Source organism: Cucurbitaria berberidis (genome assembly GCF_010015615.1).
Source record: "Cucurbitaria berberidis CBS 394.84 unplaced genomic scaffold K460scaffold_4, whole genome shotgun sequence".
Taxonomy (NCBI): domain Eukaryota; kingdom Fungi; phylum Ascomycota; class Dothideomycetes; order Pleosporales; family Cucurbitariaceae; genus Cucurbitaria; species Cucurbitaria berberidis.
The window spans coordinates 2,898,333-2,919,030 of record NW_024468938.1 but is presented as its reverse complement, the minus strand read 5'-3'; the positions used below and the strand labels follow the sequence as shown (position 1 = coordinate 2,919,030).

The window sequence follows — 20,698 nt, the reverse complement described above, 5'->3', positions numbered from 1 at the left end:
CGCCGCACACTATCGGCCCCGTTTCCGAGGGGCCGGCGTATCGTATCAACATATAGCTTCTAACATAAGCAAGAGATTGCTGTATTTGGCCGTTGTTTGATTGGACTTATTTCCGCAACGCGCTTCAAGTGGGAGCGGCATTCACATGCAGCCTCGCCGAATATGCCGATCGGCAAATTCGAAACCCGCAAACTACTAGAGAATCCACAATCACATCACACTGCCAGCTCCATCCAAGTCCGGTAGTGACTGGCTATCTCTTCTCCAGATGGGCATCCCACTCTGCTCGCCGTCTTCTCAAAGCCATGCCGTGCGCTAGCGCGATTCACAGACGTGACGTACCACGCCTCAAGGGGCACAGCGTAGTGTCGCAAATGAGCATTGATAAACCTTGACTGCAGCGCTGGACGGCCTTTTGGACACGCTAACTGGAGGCTGTACATACGATTCTTGGAGACCATTTTGGAGAACTAGCAGTAGCGAGATCACTGTTGTGCTAGGATTCCCTAGCAACCCGAGCCATCGCTACGATCTCGTGCAGCTGTGCCTTGACCGCCGCAGGAGAGGCTGTATCCGATGTCCTCTGAGCCAACATTGTGACAATGTGCAACAAGGCAAGACACAACAACACACCTACCAACCCGTCCGTCGAATAAGCGGAGAAAGCCCTGATCTGACACCACATGCTCTCAACCCGCAAGCTCGAAGCTCGAAGCACGACAAGCACTTACTAGCAGAGAGTTATTGTAGGAATTGTTACATGTTTACGCGTATTAACAGTCCTCGTTTATGATAATGCACTACAGGCACGTCATTATGGTTCCACATGGTTCTTGGCTACACCTTCATCCGGCCGTGCAATTTCGCATAGAAATGCACCTCGAACCACAGCCCCTGGTCGACTCTTGCTATCGGTTACATGTAGCCGCACCGCTCGGTTCAGATTAATTTCCCGAATCGTGGTTGCGAAGGTATGCTTGACGTATGAATAGAGTTTGTGGGAAGGATTGTAGATGTTGCAAGTGTGTTCGTGTATGTGTGGTGGCACAAGTAGGGAACGAGGCCGCGGGCGTTACGGGCACGGTAGGAATGGATCCTGCTCGGCAGCATGGTTGAACTGTGGAGAAAGAGACAAGGGCAAGCGAGAGCGACAGTGCTGCTAATTTTACGATCTTAGAGAATAGGACCGAATAGTCTGCCTTACTTCAAGTTTTGGTGCTAGGTCTCTTCGCCTGTTGCTTACTGAACAACATTGCTCACAATGTTTTGTCTTGAAGTTACTACGTGGCAGCTACGGAGTCGCAAACAAACAAACAACGATATGGCTGCAACTGAACACATTCGTGCTTTTACGTAACATGCTGCAGTCCCCTGTAGAGATGCTCCATGCTGGGCTCGAGTTTTCTCCTCCCGTTTCTTCGCACTACAGACATGTTTCACTGCGGTATAGCATCAAGCGCCTTCTTGAAAGTCTCCACCAGCTTCCCCGTCTCCTCCAATCCTACGCTGAATCGAATCAGATCTGCCTCCACACCCCATTTTGCACACTATTAGATGTCAGTAACTTGTTACCCTCACACCTTAATGCTAGCCTTCGTAACATACCCAGTCCAACTCTCCATAGTGCGCTAAGATGACGTACGGAGAGCTCAGTGTGAAATTAGTGCCCAGACTAGGCCCCTTCACTGTATCCAGGTTGTCGAAGAAGGCTATAGCGTCCCCCCTGGCATAGAATGTGGCGGAGAGCAGACCGCCGTACCCGCCATTGGGGTTGCGGCACTTTTCATAGTTGGCGCGTGTGGGGCTTGTCTTGGGGTAATTGACCTGTTTCACTGTGTGGAGGGTAAAGTTAGTCGTGCAAAGATGTTCAGAAAAGGGGAAACGAACCGCGGGGATGTGCGCTCAAGACGTTACAGATCGCTTCGGCGTTGGTACCGATACGGTCAATCCTTGAGACGAAATCACGACTGTTGCGCTCGAGGAAGATGCTGTCTTCGGCCCAGTGATTATCTTCGTAGTCTTCTTCCCATATGCTTTTGAGTAGTGAGTAGTTTTTTGCCATTGGGCTTAGGACAAGTCTGTATATAGTGTCAGTGTAACGCCTTGCAATAGCCAGGAAAGTTGAACTACACACCCCCCTCCCATGACGTTACTATCTCCACTAAAAACCTTTGTGAGACTGCTGACTACGATGTCCGCATACGGCAGAACATTGACATTGATGAAGTTGCCAATAGTCTCATCGACAACTACGCAGAAATCGTACTTGTCAGCGAGCGTGCGGATTCGCTGGAGATCTGGCGACATCAATAGCGGATTTCCTGGGAACTCGGTGAACAGCGCCATGAATCGTTCGCCACCCTCTAGGCGCTTTTCCAAGTCATCCAGCTCCTCGGACGAACCAAATCCGTAAAAAAGGGAGCCTGCACCGAATTTCTCTGTGATCTTGAGCGTGTCAATATAAGGGAACCTATGCCTGTCAGTATAGCGGACCTATGTGACCATTGTTGACATACCCATAGACGATGGCTTTCAGAGGACCTTTCGCTTTCAGTAGCTTTCTATGAGAATTGAAGATTGAGCTCATTCCAGTGGGGTAGAGGTAAACATCATCTTCTGAGAACTCTGCCACTGGCCTCGTCCTCGCGGTGTCTTTCTTCAACGAAAGCGCTTCGGATAACGAAACATCGGCAGTCAATGACCCCGCAATGCGCCGTCGAATTGCCAGCTTCGCGTTCTTTGTCATTGACAGGTCCAAATTTCGTCCAAATCTCTCCTCCACAAACTGAGTGGGATCCTGTACTTCACCCGTAGAATGTACGGCATCGTCTGGGCCACCAAGGTCGATGGACGTTTGCTTCTGGTACCGTCGAGGGCCTTTGCGTATCCGCGGTGGCAGATCCAAGCTGGATGCCTCGATTAAAACACCCTTCTCAAACAGTTGGTAACAGTACTCCGCTCTCCTACTTGATACACCGTCCCCAGAATGCTGCCAGAATTGCTTGGCTATACTGAAGCGGTCCTGTGGAAATAGTACGGCCGAGACTCTAGGCGATATGACAGTCAATTCCTCCGAGCGTGCTTTCTCTGCAGCTGGTACAAAGTCCAGAATTCGGATTTTCGATGCGTCAAGGTCAGGTGCATTTCGAAGGAAGAAGTCGCGGCATCTAGATGCAATTGCATGTGTCGGGAAGAGCATCGCGCCTTCCCCTTCCCGTCCATGTTTTGTTACTATCGCAGCTGAAAAGGCTTGAATGATTTTGTGTATAAAGAATCTTCGACCATGTATTAGCAGAAAATAGCGGACTGCGCCGCCACTACGTACCTGGGATAACCCGTCTTCATCTTACTGATGACCCATTCCTCGCCTTCTTCGTATCCTACATTCGCCCGCCATGTCGGCAACGAAACGCTTACAGCCTTTGCACTTCGTCAGTGTTTGCTTCTCAACATGAAGATTCTTTGACTCACGTGCTCAGTCGCTGGTGGAAGACTCTCCCCGACTTCGACGTCATTCTCCAGCACCATTGGCGACATACTGAAAATTTCAATGTAACGCTGATAACAATATAAGAAGATTCCGAACGAAAGCTGTCTTTTAGAAAAGGAAATCAGATATACAGCCGCTGTGACAACAACGGCAAGATAATACACCAAGCCGCTAGCTCCGACGTCGGCAGTTCGTGATATCTAACAAAATTAAAGGTTATCGATAAGCTAGCTGCACGGGCTCAACTGTAACGCGTCCACAGCATCCACAACATCCACATAGCTTGCAGTCTAGGGCGAGCTTCTTGTGATTCCTTCTCCTAGGACTAATTCGTTTACAAGATCTTTTTCCAGGAAAACTTGCGCATGACAGATTCCCGAAAGCATGCTAGATTGCCCCACGAAACAATGGACAACCTCACGCCTTCAGACCTCTTCTCACCGTCGAAAGCACGTCAGCAGCGCGCGCAAGCACAGGACTGGGCACACATCGACTCATGGCTGTCGTACAAGTACAGTGGCCGCACTGTACCGACGTTTGAGCGGAATGAAGAGACGCTGAAGGTGCTCCGAGAGTTGTCAATGGCGAACGAAAGGGCAGATGAGGAGCGAACTGTGCTAGAGCGTGTAGAACGGGAGGCACTGAAGGAGCTAGACGAGGTATGAGCACGAAAGGTCAGCTCGGACTAGGTAAAAAGGAGCATAAGTCGCTCACAATGGTAGGTCGTGCGAAACGACAACGACGAACGCATACTGTCCCAACTCAAAAGCAGCCTTACACAAGAAGGCGAACAGGCACTCCACGCCATTGCGTCCACCGCCGTAGCGCTCAATACACCCACAGCCGCTCCAGAAACGCTCGCACACGCCCTCATCCAGCACACTACAACCTCTCAAAACCTCACCAACCAACTGGCCCATATAGAAACGCTGCAAACCTACCTCGCAACACAAACATCCCTACTACGCACTCAACTCGACGAATTGCAAACAAACCCCGCCTTTTCTACCCCTCACCAGCTACAACGCCAAACCATCGAGCAAACCCGCCAGACAAAACACCTCCGCACCAAGATACGGGAATACGAGGACAGGCTGTCGTCCCTACAATTCTCACAAAATCGGACCATGACGCCCGGGTCGGCGAATATTGGGTCTGCAGAGGTGATGGGTGAAATGTTGGAGCAGCAGAAGGTTTTGGATGAGCTGAGAGAGAGGGTTGAGGGGCTGGAGAGGCAGGTTGCTGAATTTGCTGGGTTGCCGGCAGATAGGGAGATGGCGCGGAAGGAGGTTGGGAAATTGGAGGTTAGGCTTGATGAGGTGAGACGGCGGAGGGATGAGTTGTTTGAAGGGCTGGTTGGGTAACGATAGTCAAAAGAGGCCAATATTGGAAGTAGGGTTCATTATCACAGCAAGTAGATGGCATCAATACCACGACAACTTTTACTAGAAGAACTGATTCATTCGATGTGATTAATCACTGATATATCAACGTTTGAAATGTCGCACACTCTCCTCCACGCAGCACAAACCGGTTTAGCTACATACTAAAGTATGCAGATGAACCGATGCACCACGAGCGGTCCCTCGCCGTAAACGTATCGTCCTCACCCGACCTCCTTGCAGAGCGGCTAGATACACAGGTCAAGACACATCAAGGAGAGATAGTGCACGTACCCCCACAGCAATCCAGACGCACTCATCTTTTAACTCTTACGAGCCCCGTACACTCTTGCGAGCTATTGGGGAGAGGCGCGTCGGCGTCTGGAAAGGCACTGTTTGTTCTTTCGCGAGGCTATACTGAGCAGCAGGAATGAGTCTGGTCGCTGAGCTCCACCTTAGGCCGCGAAGTGTTCTGGCATCTTATTCTTGAGGGACAGGGAAGGGACATCGGGGAATGTGGATGAAGAGGATAGGGGCAAGACAGGCATGGACAAAAGGAAAGGAGAAAAGGGTTGGCGAATGTTTAGACGTGAATTATCGCGGGGTGCTATAGCCCACTGAGAACCGAAACTTACTAGGCTGTCAATAAATTCAGCACGATTGGTATATCATACACACCTGAGAATCTTCCACTTTACAGCCTGACTCGAGCTCTGAGGGCACTAGGTTTAGGAGGTCGCGAGACGAGATCAAGCCGCAGAGGAAGCGAAAAGTACCTTTCGGGGACCACCTCCGAGTGTTAGACTCCTTGGATTAGTACCGCTGCCCTCCATGTTCTCCAGCAACCTATCCATCCCGCCAAGGTCGAGCTCCCCGCGAGAAAGAAGAGCTTGATCGCTTCTTCTCGTCTCCTCCTCTTCAACCTGTTCTCGAGCAAAGACGGCGTTGAGATCTCGCTCAAGAGGTTGGGTCGTACTTGCGGTGATGATGAGACGATGTTCTGCCGAGATCAGTGTATCTCGTGCTACGGCCATGCGCGATGCTTGTGGCGATGTGTCGAATTGAGAGATGGAGGTAATGGCTTCTCCAAGCAAGGAAACATCGTGTACTTGAACGCCAGGACCAGGTAGTGAGCCTCCACTGCTAGCAGAAGCGGTTCGGGTCCAGAATTTGTCAAGATCTGCGATTCTGTAGACTTCTGAGCCGTACCAGATAATGACCGAGTCTTCAGATGCTTGCCCGTTGGCAGAAGGTGACGAGGCAACTGAGACGCCACCGCGGGTTGCGACCGCAGAACTGTAAGAGTTTCCATGGAATAGTGTCTCCTCTTTCCTACGGCGTGTGTTGGGCGTCATAGGTGCTAGTGTGTTACGACCACCGCGCTTAGGGCTAGATGCACCACTAGCACTCCCTTCTTTGTCTAACGTGCCAACAAATCCGCGAAGAGAGAATGCTGATGGGTCTGCAGGTGGGCTTGGGCCAGATCGATCAGCATCCCACACGCCCCATTCTCCATCTGCTAGGAGTGCTAAGATGTGATGACCATCGGACGTCCACGCCGCATCAATAATGGCCTTGCGTGTAACGAGGATCGCCGGCGTGTGTGCATTGTTCTTGATACTCTCGAAGGTCGACCTAAACGTACCGACAAATGCGCCAGACTCATTCTGACCACCGCTTGTATGACGCCTGCGGCTGGGAGAGGCGAACGGATCGTAAATTCTCGCGACACCTGTCGAGTCCGTGATGAGTAATTGCGAGTGTCGGCGCTTTGGGTATTGGGCAGTGCTGAAAGCGACACGAGCCGCAGGTTTTCGTAGTGTTAACATTTTGTATGGTGCGATAGGGTAGTCGACATTCAGTGAAGTCTCAGCAAGTCCAAAGCGCCATATCTTCAGTATGCCTCCTAACTCGGCCGAGTGCGAAGCAACAAGCAGGTCGAAACCTTCACCATCACGCGGCCGTGACCGTGAGCGGCTCTGTTGCTTACGACGCCGTCGACCCGGTGTCGCGGTGGCGTCGGCTTCACCATCCACATCCATGTCATCCTCTGGCTCGTATCTGGAGCTGGGCTCACTCTTTGAAGTCCATGTCATGGTGATGCCCCTTGTGATGGTTTGATGGCCGTGAACCTTGACAACTTCTTCGCCGAATTGTGAGTTTGTTCCAAGCGGTTTCGCCTTTGCTGCATCTGGTGGAGGATCAAGAGGTAGTGTGATGACTCGCATGGTAGAATCAGCGCAGGCAACGGTGAAGACCATTCTCTTGCCGAAGATGGGGGGCACTGTATCTGCAGGACGGAGGGAGGAAATGGACGGTATCTGTGGCACAGCGATGTGCAAGACTTCAGTATTGAGAGACAGGCGCAGTTGCTGTATAACGGATGGATACGGTTCATCAGGATCGAGTTCTTCCTCTTCATCCTCGAACTCAGCCTTTGGTGCGGACTGTTGCGGTGTGGCTCTCGTAGGCTCGTCGTCGTCAGAGTCAATGATCATGATCGCGTCGTTACTCGTTCCATTGACTTTTGCTGGCTTCGCCGGCTGCTTGGGTGGCGGAGCTGTCACCTTCAAAGGGCGCCCGCCCCTCCATACTATGCCCACACCAGACTCGTGTCCGTAGAGGATGATGGTCGAGCCATTGGGGGCTTTGACGGGGTATATCTTCGAATCGTGGACTCGGTGCGGCAGTTCGTATCTATTAAGAGGTCGTGAGCATTTCCATACCGAATGATGTAAGGAAAACGTACCTGAGCTGGGTCAACTTGCCCTTCGTTGCAATAGTCGGCTTCATGTTTGGAGCTCGACGCTGACGAGTTTAGCTACGCGATTGGTATCAACGCGGAGAGCACGGCAGCTTACGCTGATCGCTGGAAGCTCAAAAGTCTTCGTAGAAGCTCAAAAGCCCAAGAATCCAGGTCGTCCCAAGCCTCTTCTTCGTTGCGCGATTGGGTGGTGGTGAGTGAAGGAAGCGCGGAGGTGCTGCGGAGGTTATAGAAATTCTGGGGAAGTCGCGCTCGACCCAAACAGCGCGTCACCTCAACTTCACGCCCCCGCGCAAACAAAACACTGAACCCGCCACCACTCACGAAACACATCCAGAGTTCCTCATGTTGCGAAACGAGCCTCCGAATGGCCTCTCTACGCTCGATCGGGGTCCACAAGCCCGCCGCTCTGCAGTACCTGGTTCAAGAATCCATCCTGAACGACTATAGCACCGAGCGCGACTATGTCTGGAACACATACACCGACGAGAGCCCCGATGGCGCTACCGACGAGCTCGTCACCACCGAATATCATGTTGTCTGGTCGCGAGGAGGTGTCATACGGAAGGTCTTCAATTTCGAGGTGGAAAAAGAGAGCGTCGTACAGGCACTCTTGACATGGTTTGTCGTTGAAGAGCCCTCGCATGGTACTTTTGAAGCTCTAGGAGGCGCCGCAGAATACAGTGGGAACGATCAGTCCAAGAGCTTTCTTACCCAGGGCACACAACCTGCCACGGATCCAAATGCTCCTGTCGACACTACCCCTCCAACCGTTGAGGTTCGCTCCCGCGCTTTGGTCGTCTTCCTCAAGTCGCAAGCGCACGTCTTCTTTCTCTCGGGCACCACCCACATCGTCAACCTCCCTTTCGAGGTCGATAAAGCCTTTCCTGCAGCACGAGGCGTTGTGGTGCAAAGAAAGATAGCCCTTCTGCGCCCTGTTCCCCCCAGCCCACAGATGCCTTCAGTCCCCCCAAACTCTTTCCTTACTAACAACCAATCCTTCATTTCCCAGACGTTCTCTCAGAGCTTCTCCCAGCCTTCTGTTCGCAAACGGTCCTCACTTGGTCCATCGCGACATAGCAAACCCCGCCATTCTGGTTCAGCCATGTTCCTAGACGACCTGATCAGTCCTTCTGCGGCATCAAATCCGGAAGCAATCCCCAGACTCTACTCATTCACAGATCCGCTATCCGAGCTCGGACTTGTGGTTAACGTAATCGTGGGTGGCGAGCGAGGCAGCTTCCTGACAACGCACGGTTCCGGTCATCGAAGATTAGAAGCCATTGACAAGGCTGAAGAGATCTTATACGTCTCGCCGCAAAATGAGATCCATTTTGATCGCAGTGGAAATGACAAACCTCTTTTACTAGTCGTCACTGCTAATCATGAGACGAATGTATTTACCATCTGGTCTGCTGCGTACCTCGAGCCAAAATCGATATCAGCTTCTCGAAAACACCACGTCCCCCTGCCAATCAGCAAGCCGCGGCGGCGCAGCTCATATGGTGCAACTGCCCCAGGGACGGGAGCAACAACACCTGCCATACGTGGGAGTGACAGAATGCGAGAAAGCTTCGGCGGGGCTGCACGCAGCAAGACCCAACCTCCATCATTCAAAGGAACCTCACAGACCAAAGAACGTCTTTCAGATCAAGCGGTAGAGGATGCGCTTGCCTCCCAACTCAACCCCGACTCTGACATAGTACGGCAGCCGAAGGAGTCGAGACGCGTGAGCTCACTACTCTCACGCGCCGAGCTCACAACGAGCTTCGACAAATCTGCGTTCCAGGATCTGGCAACAAACCGCACTAGTCTCGGGGGTAGCTTCTCAGCAAGCTTCGGTGCCAGTCAACGCAGTCGACACTCGTTGGGCCAAGATCGAACTAGCTTTGGTGGATTTTCACAATCGCGCCACCGAGCGTCCACACCCGGTAGCGTTACATCTCGAATGAGTTTGGGAGGGGCATCAATAGATGACACCTTAGAAGACGTTATGGATGATGATACGTTTGACACGATAGAAGATTACGATGAACTTGACGATCTTTTCGCGCCACTTGACACTAAAGCCGAGTCGCAGCCCGGTGATGGGCTTCATAAGGAACTGGTCATGAGTGTGATCGCCGAGATACCAGTCACTCAATACTTGAAAAGCGGACTTTTCGCTTTGACTAATCCCTCAGACCCCCAGAACGAGAATCAACCCAGAGTATTTACGCTCAATGCGCCCTTCAATTCGGCTACGCTCCACGAGCGGAAACTCTACATGTATATCTCACACCCGGCCCTACAGAATCCCCTCGAGTGCGATTTGGCCATCACACGGAAACGGCTATCACCATCAGCATCCGCGACTCGATCTAGGTCAAGCAGCGCCGCCCCTCGCTATGCGTGTGTGCCTAAATTTGTAGGCACTCGGCAGCTCGAGGACACGTTAGACTTGATCAAGCTTCGTGACGGGCATGTCGAGCGTGTAGCTCTTCTCACCTCGACGAACCCTCGCGAGCCCTGCTTGTCATTGACTGCAGGTTGGGGTAGTCACCTACCAACAAAGTTCAGCTTGGGTCCAATGAAGCTATTCAACCCATATGCCATCCTTCAACTCGACCAGGTCAGGGTTACTGCCGGATCCAAACGAACAATTATTGCAAGTCGGCCGCTGCGGCGAATATTGTCGCTTGGAACAAGTGGGAGACTTGAATTGATCGATGGCGAATTTCGTAGACATCGTATGGAACTCCGCTTATCGCCGCCCGATACATATGTGGCCGAGCTTTTCCGAGTGCTGTCTACGGTTCTACCGAATTACGCAGGGGACTTTCTCCTGGAGATTTGGTGGAATATTCGCAAATCACTGTCAGCCGAGAGAATCGAACAAACAAATCCGGATTGGACCGCCTTTGTAGCAACTTTGTTCACACTTGCAGTGCCTTTCGTAGATGAAAAGACACGGAAAGCGACCAACCGCGTGAAGTCTAGCCAGCGACGAAGCTCGGGGCGTCCCTCAAGTCAAGCAAAGCCTGACGAGATTATTGATGATGAAGACTCGGCGTGGCGTTTGATGTGTAGCCGCCAGACCTCAAGAACGCATGCAAAAAGTTGGGAGTCGATACCCTGGGCTTGGACCTTGCATTCGAGTCCAACATCTTCTACATTGAGCCCCTCTGCGAAACGCTCGTCAACAAAGCAGCAATGGCCAACCATAGCGCAGCAGGTCAAGGTCAAGGAGGATAGAATCCTCGATTGTATTGAGATTGCTCGGCAGTATGCTCAGTCGCCTATCGGCAAGGCGACGAACGATCACTGGCGGCGGTTATCCCCCTCCGAAAAGCAAGACCTGCGAATCTCGTCACTTTCCGAAATTGTCGTCTCTCTCCATCTATTCCGCGAAGAACGTAAGCTAGACACTCTGTGCCAAAGCTTCACGAGCTCTCAGGCCGAAAACCTGGCTCCCGTGCTAGCGCAGCTAGGCCATTGGCTCCGCTGGGACGCGTGGGATTGGAGGCTGGGTGGCTTTTTCGACCTCGATGGAGGATCTAGTAACAACTGGGCCTATGAAGCATCATCACTCAGTTCGAAGCTGCGGCTGCACTCTCAGCCATGGGACTCACCTCCTTCCGCCCTGGAGTGGCTTGGGACTGTTGTAGGTTCTCGGCAGTATGCTCCATTCCCGACGCTCGCAATGTTGATTCGAAAGTCGAAGGCATCTCCGCATTCTTCCATCAACATAGATGAGATTATAGCGGGCGTTACCCCTCGAACCGTGGCATTACACAAGTTCTTCCGTGACATTGATCCCGCGTCAAGCCCTCGGAGGGTGGTTGAGCTAATCAAGAACTGCGACATCAGCACAGAGATGTTGGCCACCTTACCAGAAGCAGCGAGAGCGCCACTCATGGAAGCTATAACACGATGCCAGGCAAACCCACCCACAACCTGGTCAAGCTCTTTGTTGAAACTTGTTCAACGAGAAGACCTGGACTTGAGTTTGACCCCAAGCGGTGATTTCGTACACGATAGCCATCTAAATCCGAGTAGCATATTACATTCGACCGGGGCAACACGCGATGTCCACACCATATGCCAGGGTGCAGATCGTGCAGAGCCTATCCAGTCAACAGCCGAGGTCGATCGCCACTATATCACAAGACTCGTATTTCGTGAGGATAGGCGCTTCATGGAGGCTTACACGCTTCTGGAGCCTTTGCGGCAGACGGTTGCCGAGTATAGGGCTGATAGTAGGGCAGATGAAGCAGCCATCCTAGAAGGGCAGAAAATCCTTATGCAATGGGTCATGGTCCGCACGTTTTCACTCCCAGTCGGCAGTTCTATGATCAAGTTTAGCAGCAAGAAACCTCTCCTGACCGAGAAGTATCCTCTGTATGGCTTCTCGACATCGTGTTTAATGAAGCCGATGGGCAATGTTGTCACCGCCGAGCGCCAGAATTACTCGGAAGAGAAGTACTTCTGGGCATTTTTCAATGCAGGTGTCGCTGCCGGTCTGAGTGTCTCGCGGGATGCTCAGGGCATTGATACGTCCTGGATCATGTACAACAAGCCTTCGGAACTGACCAACAAACACGCTGGTCTTCTGCTAGGCCTTGGCTTGAATGGGCATCTGAGAACAATTGCCAAGTGGCTGTCCTTCAAGTACCTTACGCCAAAGCATACGATGACCTCTGTGGGACTGCTCCTGGGACTTTCAGCTTCCTTTATGGGGACTATGGACACGCTGGTAACGCGGTTATTATCAGTGCATGTCACTCGGATGCTGCCGCCTGGGGCAGCTGAGCTCAATCTCTCACCCTATACACAGACTACAGGTTTGATGGGTATCGGTTTGCTGTATTACAATACTCAGCATCGCCGGATGAGCGAGGTGATGCTCTCTGAGATAGAGTATGTCGATGTACCAGATCCCTCCGAGCCGCCAGACACCCTCCGCGACGAAGCTTACAGACTAGCTGCGGGCTTCGCCTTGGGCTTCATCAACCTCGGAAAAGGCAAAGATCTTCGAGGTCTGCACGACATGCGAATCGTCGAGCGCCTCATGACAGTTGCAGTATCCCCTAAACCAGTGGACGTGATTCATATCCTCGACCAAGCCACCGCTGGAGCTGTTATTGCCATAACTCTCATCTTTATGAAAACACACGACCGAACCGTCGCCCGCAAGGTCGACATCCCCGACACCCTTCCACAGTTCGATTACGTGCGTCCCGACATCTTCCTGCTCCGCACCCTCGCAAAGCACATCATCATGTGGGATGACATTGAAGCAAATGACGCGTGGATCATCGCTAACTTGCCTCGCGAATACCGGAGCTCGTATGATCTCAAGCATATAACGAAGTTGCGCAGCGAGCAGATGCCGTTTTTCAATATCCTCGCTGGCTTACTATGGAGTGTTTCGCTGAAGCATGCGGGGACGGGGGATACGCAGGTCCGCGACTTCTTGATCAAGTATCTGGATCAGTTGATTCGCATCAATAAGCTTCCTGCTATCCGCTACGATTCCCGACTATCTCGAAACACTGTGAGAAATTGCCAGGATCTCATCGCTCTCGCCGCGGCAACGGTCATGGCAGGCACAGGAGACCTCGATGTTTTCCGGCGATTGCGCGGTCTGCATGGAAGGATTGGGCCCGATATACCATATGGCTCCCATCTCGCGGCGCACATGGCATTTGGGACCTTGTTCATCGCAGGCGGAACACAAACGTTTAGTCGCTCCAACAAAGCCATTGCGAGCTTGATTTGCGCCTTCTACCCGCTCTTCCCGTCGGATGTGCAAGATTCGAGGGCGCATCTTCAAGCATTCCGACACTTCTGGGTCCTGGCAGCAGAGCCACGCTGTCTTGTGGTGCGTGATGTTGACACAGGCCGTGCAATCTCAATGCCCGTCACGGTTCACCTCAAAGACACAGACGAAAAAAAGAAACTCGTAGCACCCTGCCTACTTCCCGAAGTCGGACTTATAACCAGGATCGAGACGACGGATCAAACGTACTGGCCCACAACCCTCGACTTTGTCAACAACGCCCTCCACTTGAAGTCCTTTGACAAAAACCAAACCATGCACGTAAGACGGAGATCAGCCCACGATACATATGCAACAGCGTTCAGCGCTACACTGGTGGCGCTCAATGATGCGCAGGCGTCTCGCACGTCGCAACTTTTATTTCACTGGGTTTTTACGCTACCCTCACTCACCGAGTTCATTTCCACGTCGGACGCTGGGCTCATCTTACCACTGGATCACCATAGTAAGAGCTGGCTGGATCCCGGCGCGACTGTGGTTGAAAGCAGACTTGTGCTGGGAAAACTAGCGAAGAGCTGGAAAGTGGAAGAGCTGCGAGAGTTGAAGGGCGTGTTTGAGTGGGCTGAGGGAGCGAGCAGGGGGGATGGGCGACTGAGATGGCTTGGGCGGGAGGTTGTAGAGAGGTTGAAGGCGGGGGTTTTGGAGAGGGGGCGGATGATAGGGGCTCGCTGAGGAATTGGGACTTATTGAGAGCGTTGTGATCGCCTATGATTTAGGCATATAGAACACCCACCAGGCATAGACAATTTGTACCAATCTACGAAATCACCTTTACATGTGCGTCTTCGGTATAGGAGTACTTGCTTCATCTAGCTGTCACGCCACTGCCTGATCGCGCACAGAAAGGGCTCTGAAGAAGACACCATCAATTGCAGATTAGCGCATGCAACTACTTGGCTTGATAATGACAAAAGAGAAATGCAGGTAGCCATTGCTTCGAACCGCTTCGTATCTATAGGACCAAACTACTACTGTACAGGTATACTCGTACCAAAGCCATCTTTTGAACCTTGTGCATGTACGATGATTCATCGACCCTTCCTGACCCAGCCCTCTAGGCTCTCCCTCGTATCCGCCAGCTTATCTTCTACTATACCAACCGTCATGCCCGCATGCGCCTTGCCCGTCTCGATGAACTTGGTAATCCGCGCCTTGGTCCTGAGATGCGCGTCTGCCAAAACGGGGTATCGCTCCTCGTACGTCCATAGCAGGTCGCCCACGTTCTTGGTAGTGATAGGCAGGACAACATTTGCGGCAGCGATGCCCACGACCGCGGGGACAGAGGCGCGTAGTAGGATGTTGCGGTTACGTGTGACGATTGAGCCGGCCATTGATGCGACAAGAACATACAAGGCGCCGGGGAAGATCTTTTCATTCGACTCTTTGGGAGGGCCGAGAGAGCGGATGGTGCTGGTGAAGGAGTGTTCAAGGCGGAGGGTCTCGGTCAGGGCGCTGTCCACTGCTTTTTCGCCGCGCACAACTTGCTGGTAGATGGCGAGGCGCGCACGGCCAATCTCGACGGCTAGACGGTCGGTAGGCGTTGGGCGGTAGGATTCGGATGGAGAGGTGGAGGGTTTGGAGGGTTCTGGGAGCGTGGGCGCGCTGGTGTCGAGGGGCATGTCATCGTAGATTGGTTTGCGGTTCTGTTGGGTAGAATCAGTATCGTGATCGGGGAGGGAGGCTGTCCGGGCACCACTTGGCAGTGTCCCCAGGTGTGTCATTGGGAGAATTGATGGACGCACTATTAGGTCGGCTGGTCGCTCCTCTGCGTGTACAGTGCCAGGTGCGAAGATTGCTGCGGCGGAGAAGGCGGCCATGGCAGGAACAACGGCGCGCTGGAACATGTCAATTGAGGCTTCAGAGCATCTTTGGAAGATTACTCACCTGCCGTAGCAGCGGTCTGAAAGCCATGTCGAGCAACAGAAAGGCGCAATGGATGAGACGTCGTTGTCGATGCTATCAGCCAACTTCTGATGTCGAGCTCCGTTCCCGCCGAGCGACGAGCGACATTGCCTGGCCCGTGCATGTAAACTTCCCGTCCACTCCGCGGCTTGTGACAGGCCCTGTGCTCTCGTCTCTTGGACAGCATCGTCGTCAAGTTCCAAGAAAGATGCTCAAGAGGCTTGCGCGCACAAAGCCTCAGCCATGGATCTGCCCTCGATGTGTCCAGCAGGCCCAGCGCCCACGTCGACTCAACAGCACATTCGCCGCTGTTGCCCCCGCACGCGACTCCGCTGCTCCGCCATCCGCCCTCTACGGCCTGTCGGCCAGCAGCAAAGCAGATGACGACGCCCTGCGCAAGGTCTTCGATAATGCGTCCTTCTGGAAGGCCTTTCAGATCTCTTCACAGAAACAGAAACCTGCGGGCATAATAGGCAACAAATACCTAACACACCCGGAGGGCTTCGTCGACTTTGTTACCATCACGATACAGCGTTGCAATGCCGTGGTACAAAACGTCGCTGCAGCGCAGTCCACATCAGACTACCAGCATATCGTCAAGGACCTGGATAAGCTGAGCGACCTGCTATGTCGGGTCATAGACTTGGCCGACTTTGTGAGGGGGACGCATCCAGACCGCAAGTTCCAGGTCATGGCGGTCAAGGCATATCAGACTGTCTTCCAGTATATGAACCAGCTGAACACGACACCGGTGCTATACGATCAGCTGAAAAAGGCATCGGAGATACCCGAGGTGTACGACAGTTGGACAGAAGAAGAGCGCATAGTAGCACGGATACTGATGGAGGACTTTGCAAGATTTGGCATTGGATTGGATGACAAGACAAGAGAACGGCTAGTCGACCTGAGCGGCGAGATCGCCGAAGTTGGATCGCAGTTCGTCGAAGGCATGGCACCAGAGACCCGGACGCTGAGGTTCAGTTCGAAGAGGTTGAAGGGATTAGATCCAAACCTAGCGAAAGCGCTGACGAAATGGGGCGAGACGAAGATATCGACTATGCACCACGAATCGCAAGCCGTACTACGTTTTGTCGAAGACGCAGATGTACGAAGAGAAACCTACTCGGCCGTCCGAACCGCCAGCAAGCCTAGCATTGCGCGCCTCGAGAGGATGTTGAAGCTCAGGGCGGAACTGGCACAATCCTCGGGATACGGATCATTTGCGCACATGACGCTTGAGAACAAAATGGCCAGAACACCAGAAGCGGTCAACACATTCTTGAAGGCGCTATATGAGGATAGTCGACCAGCTGTGCGAGCAGACTTGGACGAGTTAATGGAACTGAAAAGAGGAGACGCACACCAAGACAACTTCCCAGATCGGATAAACGCCTGGGACAAATTCTACTATACCCAGCAAATGCTCGCAACCATGGAGGGCCACTACAAACAACGCACACCGGACTCGCTGTCCGCGTTTTTCTCTGTCGGAACAGTCTTGCAGGGTATTTCCCGCCTGTTTGACCGCCTGTACGGCGTCCGCTTCGTCCCGAAAGAGACACAGCCCGGCGAAGTATGGGATGATGGAGTTCGCCGACTAGATGTGTTATCAGACACAGAAGGCCATATTGCGGTGTTGTACTGCGATCTATATTCGCGACCTGGCAAGACGCCGAATCCCGCACACTTCACCCTCCGGTGTAGCCGCGAGATACTTCCTTCTGAGATGGAGGAGATGGCACACATGCAGCACCGCTTCTCATCACCTATCGAGGCCGCCACGGATGGTATGCCAGTCTCATATAACGCGGAGCGAGACAGCTATTTCCAGCTCCCCACCATCGCATTGATTTGTGACTTTAGCAAAGGCCATCATTCACGGCCTACATTGCTAAACATCCACGACGTCCGGACCCTCTTCCACGAGATGGGCCACGCGCTGCATTCCATACTGGGCCGCACAGCCCTGCAAAACGTGTCTGGCACGCGTTGCGCAACCGACATCGCCGAACTCCCCTCGGTGCTAATGGAGCACTTTGCCTTCTGCCCGCACGTCCTCGGACTCTACGCACGCCACTGGGAAACAGACGCCCCGCTGCCCATGGAGGCCCTCGAAAAGCGTCTCGCCATCGACAACCGCAACCAATATGCCGAGCTCGAAAGCCAGATCCTGCTCTGCATGCTCGATCAAGTCTACCACTCCCAAATCCCACTCGATCCTTCCTTCGACTCCACACGCGTCTACCACGACATCTACAACCAGTACGCCAGCGTCCCCGAGCCCGCTGGCACCGCTTGGCAGGGTTTCTTCGGCCACCTCTTCGGCTACGGCGCAACGTACTACTCGTACCTGTTTGACCGCGCGCTTGCAGCTAAGATCTGGCACGAGGTGTTTCAGAAGCAGGGCGCCGATGGGAGTCTAGACCGAGAGAATGGCGAGTTGTATAAGAATGAGGTGTTGCGCTGGGGCGGCGGCCGCGATGGTTGGCAGTGCTTGGCGGGTGTTTTGAAAGATCCCATGCTCGCTGAAGGAGGAGAGAAGGCTATGCAGGAAGTTGGGCGATGGGGTATCAAGGATTTGTGAATAGAATGATAGACACGGGGTATTGGGTACATGGATTGAAGACGTGTCGCATTATTAGCTCTGCATCAATAGATCAATCATGGAATAGACATTTACCCTACGCATTCATTGGATTGTAGATTGATATCATAATGGCTTCATATCAGATGCGAACAAACGCAACTTCCAGTTGAGAAGTAACTTGAATTGAATCGAAACAAGAAACCCTCGCTCCCGCTATATTCATTCACATTGCTTTCCTCGGAGGATACAAAAGACAAAATTACAAAAGTCTCAGGGGAGAAATAGGTTGCAATGAGACGAAGAATACCTCCTACTCCCACGCTAGACCGCCTTGAAAAAAAGGTGGAGAAGAGGATAGGAAAAGCCAAGAAGAAAGATAAGCTTTTCCCAACCCAAAAGAATATACCCAGCCAGCCAGCCGCCCCCGCCCTGAAAAGATAACATCTTGAACATGCAAAACGGAGTAGATGTAAACCAACCTCCCCTGAACGAACAGAGAAATAGAAGAGAAGATGAAAAACAAACGCCAGAATTTCTCCCCCCTCGCCCGGAGCACGACGCTAACCCCCAAATCTTTGAAAATGCAGCCTTGAAACGCCAAACTGAAGTGCCGATAGGTTAGGTTGTTGCGGAGAAAGAAGAAAAGTGTGAATTGGAGTGGAAGAGTCATTATGCGATCGTCGCAGTGCCGTTGTCAATATCATCATCGTCGTCATCGCCCTCGTCGTCGGACGTGGGTTCGCGGGGCCAGTGTGAGGGTTTGGGTGTTTCGCTCGGTGGTTCAGTTGGGAAAGGTCTACGGCCTTTTACAACCCATCTGCAGAACGCGTTAGCTGGCAGAATTTTGCATTCGCAAAGAGAGTAACTCACACTTTGTAGTAGCAATGTACCGTCTTATCAGCAATGGAATTCCGCAAATGCGCCAGGTAGACTTCAACTTCCGTCTCGGTCCAGCCCAGCGCTTTGATGAAGTATTCCACCGTCCATGCGTGTACACCCTGGCACATGTTCCAGTGGAAGAACTTTCCGAGCAACTTGTACCGCGCGTCGCGTGGCCACGAGTTGATGGGTATGGCGAAGACCTCCTCGTGCACGTCGACAAAGCCTGCCTGCTCATACCACATCTTCAGCTTATTTGCAATCCTGAGCGGCCTGCCCAGCCTCATGGCGGCCAAGTCTTGCGTCTTGGTCCACTCGAGCAGTTCAAAGTCCGCGGGCATGGTGCCGTCGTCGCAAAAGACCTTGGAGTAGATTTCTTGCGACTCCATCCAGCCCCCTGGTTCTAGGTTGTTGAAGCCTTTTTGTATGATTTCGCGGAAGTCTTGGAAGATGCCGAGGGTGAAGCGCGTGTGGATGTAGTCGTATGGCTGGGTGCAGTGCCACCATTCTTTGCGGCGAATGTCATCGATGAAGAAGTCTACATTTCCGGGGGTGCTGAAGCAGATTAATTAGAGGTGTGGTAGAGGTGGGGACATCGTAAAGGCTCACACGTCGGGCTGAATGGGGGAGAGGTCAATGCCTTCGACCTGGTGTGGGGTTAGATTTGCAGCACTATAGCGATGTCCAGAGCACATACTCGAGTCCTTGGAAACTCCTTGGCTGCCCATTGTTAGCAATATTGTTTCATGTAGCCTGCGTTCCAAACATACCCATTTCCAAGCACCATTTCCCTGTACCACAACCAATATCCAGCATACGCTTCGGGCGCTTGAGCGGCGCGAACCAATTTCTTTGGCCGAACAGTGCCTTGATGATGGCATGTTGCATATCCAATCGTTCTCTTTCAGGCTGTGTGAGGTCGAGTCAGCGACGGTCAGATCGGGGTGGTAGGGTCAGCAGGGTGTACCTCGTCGTTGGGGAATGGATAGGCTACACATGGGTCAGCCGCACTGTCATATGATGACTTTCACGCGCACGCGCAATACGTACCGCCAGCCATGTAACGGTGGTAGGTCCTGCCATACTGGCGCACATAGTCCCATATACTCGGCGTGAGACTCTGCGTTTCTCTGCTGGGTGTCAGTGCGGGCATGTGTGTGCTGGACACCGAGGACAGCATACGATTCAAAGTCTGCAAAGTCGTCCGACTGGGGGTCCGACTACAAGTACCCATTAGCTTGTTCGTGTGTCGAGTCGCGGGCGGCGGGGGGATGGGGGAGGGGGGGGGGAGGCGAATGCGACCTACATCAGCCTCGAGGGTGGAGTGGGTGAAGTCGGTGAGATCAGTCGCACTCGACAGCGGCCTTAGCCTGTCCAGATGCGAACGGTCTACCGCAGTCATGGTTTCGCTGTACAGCGACGTGAACTCGGTTGTGGCAAGGAGGAAGAGGTGGCGAAACCCAGCAGGATGGGATGTCGTTCCCACAGCCAGGGTCTTGGAGGCGGTCAGGCCGACGGCGCACGGAGACGGGTGCTGGATCCGGGGAAGGGAGCATCCTTTCGCTAACCCATGGGCCCCCAGCCAACCGTCCGCAACACCATGCACTTGACAAGTCACCGCCCTCCTTCGCCATGTCTTGGGACTCCCCACAACACACGCCGCGGGTAGCAAATCACCGGACAGCCTTTGCGCCGCATGTAACGAGAGCCGCTTTGGTGGCGCTGGCCGTGCAGTCAGCCTTCCGAGGGTTTGGGAGACAGGTTGCCAGCGACCTGGCTGCGGTTTTTGTTTTGCACAAGTCTTCCATGTCGGCGCCGCCACCATTTCTTTTTCTTTTTCTTCTTCTTCTTCTTCTCTTCTGTCATGTCCCGA

The 20,698-nt window shown here is 53.0% G+C and overlaps 7 protein-coding genes across 7 annotated transcripts; 3 read left to right on the top strand and 4 right to left on the bottom strand.

The window, feature by feature from the left end:
* Positions 1-1,214: 1,214 nt before the first annotated feature.
* Positions 1,215-3,652, bottom strand: K460DRAFT_342206 (cystathionine gamma-synthase-like protein). The gene is made up of 7 exons (XM_040931181.1): positions 3,472-3,652; positions 3,326-3,420; positions 2,517-3,275; positions 2,135-2,470; positions 1,888-2,078; positions 1,606-1,832; positions 1,215-1,547 (listed from the first exon to the last, which is right to left on the bottom strand). The coding sequence occupies exons 1-7, from the start codon at positions 3,535-3,537 to the stop codon at positions 1,437-1,439; spliced, it is 1,785 nt and encodes a 594-aa protein (XP_040786291.1). The 5' UTR covers positions 3,538-3,652; the 3' UTR covers positions 1,215-1,436.
* Positions 3,653-3,897: 245 nt separating this feature from the next.
* On the top strand, positions 3,898-4,854 carry K460DRAFT_396958 (uncharacterized protein; the record flags this gene model as incomplete). Its single annotated transcript, XM_040936132.1, has 2 exons — positions 3,898-4,149; positions 4,213-4,854. 2 exons carry the CDS (start codon positions 3,898-3,900, stop codon positions 4,852-4,854), a joined length of 894 nt encoding a protein of 297 aa, XP_040786290.1.
* A 590-nt stretch (positions 4,855-5,444) lies between these two features.
* Positions 5,445-7,670, bottom strand: K460DRAFT_368578 (uncharacterized protein). The gene is made up of 3 exons (XM_040933807.1): positions 7,622-7,670; positions 5,551-7,569; positions 5,445-5,502 (listed from the first exon to the last, which is right to left on the bottom strand). Exons 1-2 carry the CDS (start codon positions 7,663-7,665, stop codon positions 5,622-5,624), a joined length of 1,992 nt encoding a protein of 663 aa, XP_040786289.1. The 5' UTR covers positions 7,666-7,670; the 3' UTR covers positions 5,445-5,502; positions 5,551-5,621.
* Positions 7,671-8,003: 333 nt separating this feature from the next.
* Positions 8,004-14,129, top strand: K460DRAFT_288311 (negative regulator of mitosis; the record flags this gene model as incomplete). Its single annotated transcript, XM_040929039.1, has 1 exon — positions 8,004-14,129. The coding sequence occupies one exon, from the start codon at positions 8,004-8,006 to the stop codon at positions 14,127-14,129; it is 6,126 nt and encodes a 2,041-aa protein (XP_040786288.1).
* A 356-nt stretch (positions 14,130-14,485) lies between these two features.
* Positions 14,486-15,368, bottom strand: K460DRAFT_408048 (uncharacterized protein; the record flags this gene model as incomplete). Its single annotated transcript, XM_040937128.1, has 2 exons — positions 14,486-15,292; positions 15,342-15,368. The coding sequence occupies 2 exons, from the start codon at positions 15,366-15,368 to the stop codon at positions 14,486-14,488; spliced, it is 834 nt and encodes a 277-aa protein (XP_040786287.1).
* Positions 15,369-15,544: 176 nt separating this feature from the next.
* K460DRAFT_368575 (zincin) lies at positions 15,545-18,047 on the top strand. The gene has a single exon (XM_040933806.1). It carries the CDS (start codon positions 15,568-15,570, stop codon positions 17,941-17,943), a length of 2,376 nt encoding a protein of 791 aa, XP_040786286.1. The 5' UTR covers positions 15,545-15,567; the 3' UTR covers positions 17,944-18,047.
* A 568-nt stretch (positions 18,048-18,615) lies between these two features.
* Positions 18,616-20,227, bottom strand: K460DRAFT_378790 (S-adenosyl-L-methionine-dependent methyltransferase; the record flags this gene model as incomplete). The annotated part of the gene is made up of 8 exons (XM_040935107.1): positions 18,616-18,763; positions 18,817-19,380; positions 19,435-19,497; positions 19,592-19,734; positions 19,793-19,815; positions 19,876-19,955; positions 20,008-20,045; positions 20,132-20,227. 8 exons carry the CDS (start codon positions 20,225-20,227, stop codon positions 18,616-18,618), a joined length of 1,155 nt encoding a protein of 384 aa, XP_040786285.1.
* Positions 20,228-20,698: the final 471 nt, after the last annotated feature.

Bases quoted from the DNA above. Each gene is read 5' to 3' on its own strand.
- K460DRAFT_368578 (XM_040933807.1), bottom strand. From the start codon at position 7,665: ATGAAGCCGACTATTGCAACGAAGGGCAAGTTGACCCAGCTCAG. The intron at 7,570-7,621 runs GTACGTTTTCCT...ACCTCTTAATAG, and splicing joins GGCAAGTTGACCCAGCTCAG to ATACGAACTGCCGCACCGAG.
- K460DRAFT_342206 (XM_040931181.1), bottom strand. From the start codon at position 3,537: ATGTCGCCAATGGTGCTGGAGAATGACGTCGAAGTCGGGGAGAGTCTT. The intron at 3,421-3,471 runs GTGAGTCAAAGA...CGAAGTGCAAAG, and splicing joins TTCCACCAGCGACTGAGCAC to GCTGTAAGCGTTTCGTTGCC. The intron at 1,833-1,887 runs GTTCGTTTCCCC...CCCTCCACACAG, and splicing joins CTTGAGCGCACATCCCCGCG to TGAAACAGGTCAATTACCCC.
- K460DRAFT_368575 (XM_040933806.1), top strand. From the start codon at position 15,568: ATGCTCAAGAGGCTTGCGCGCACAAAGCCTCAGCCATGGATCTGCCCT.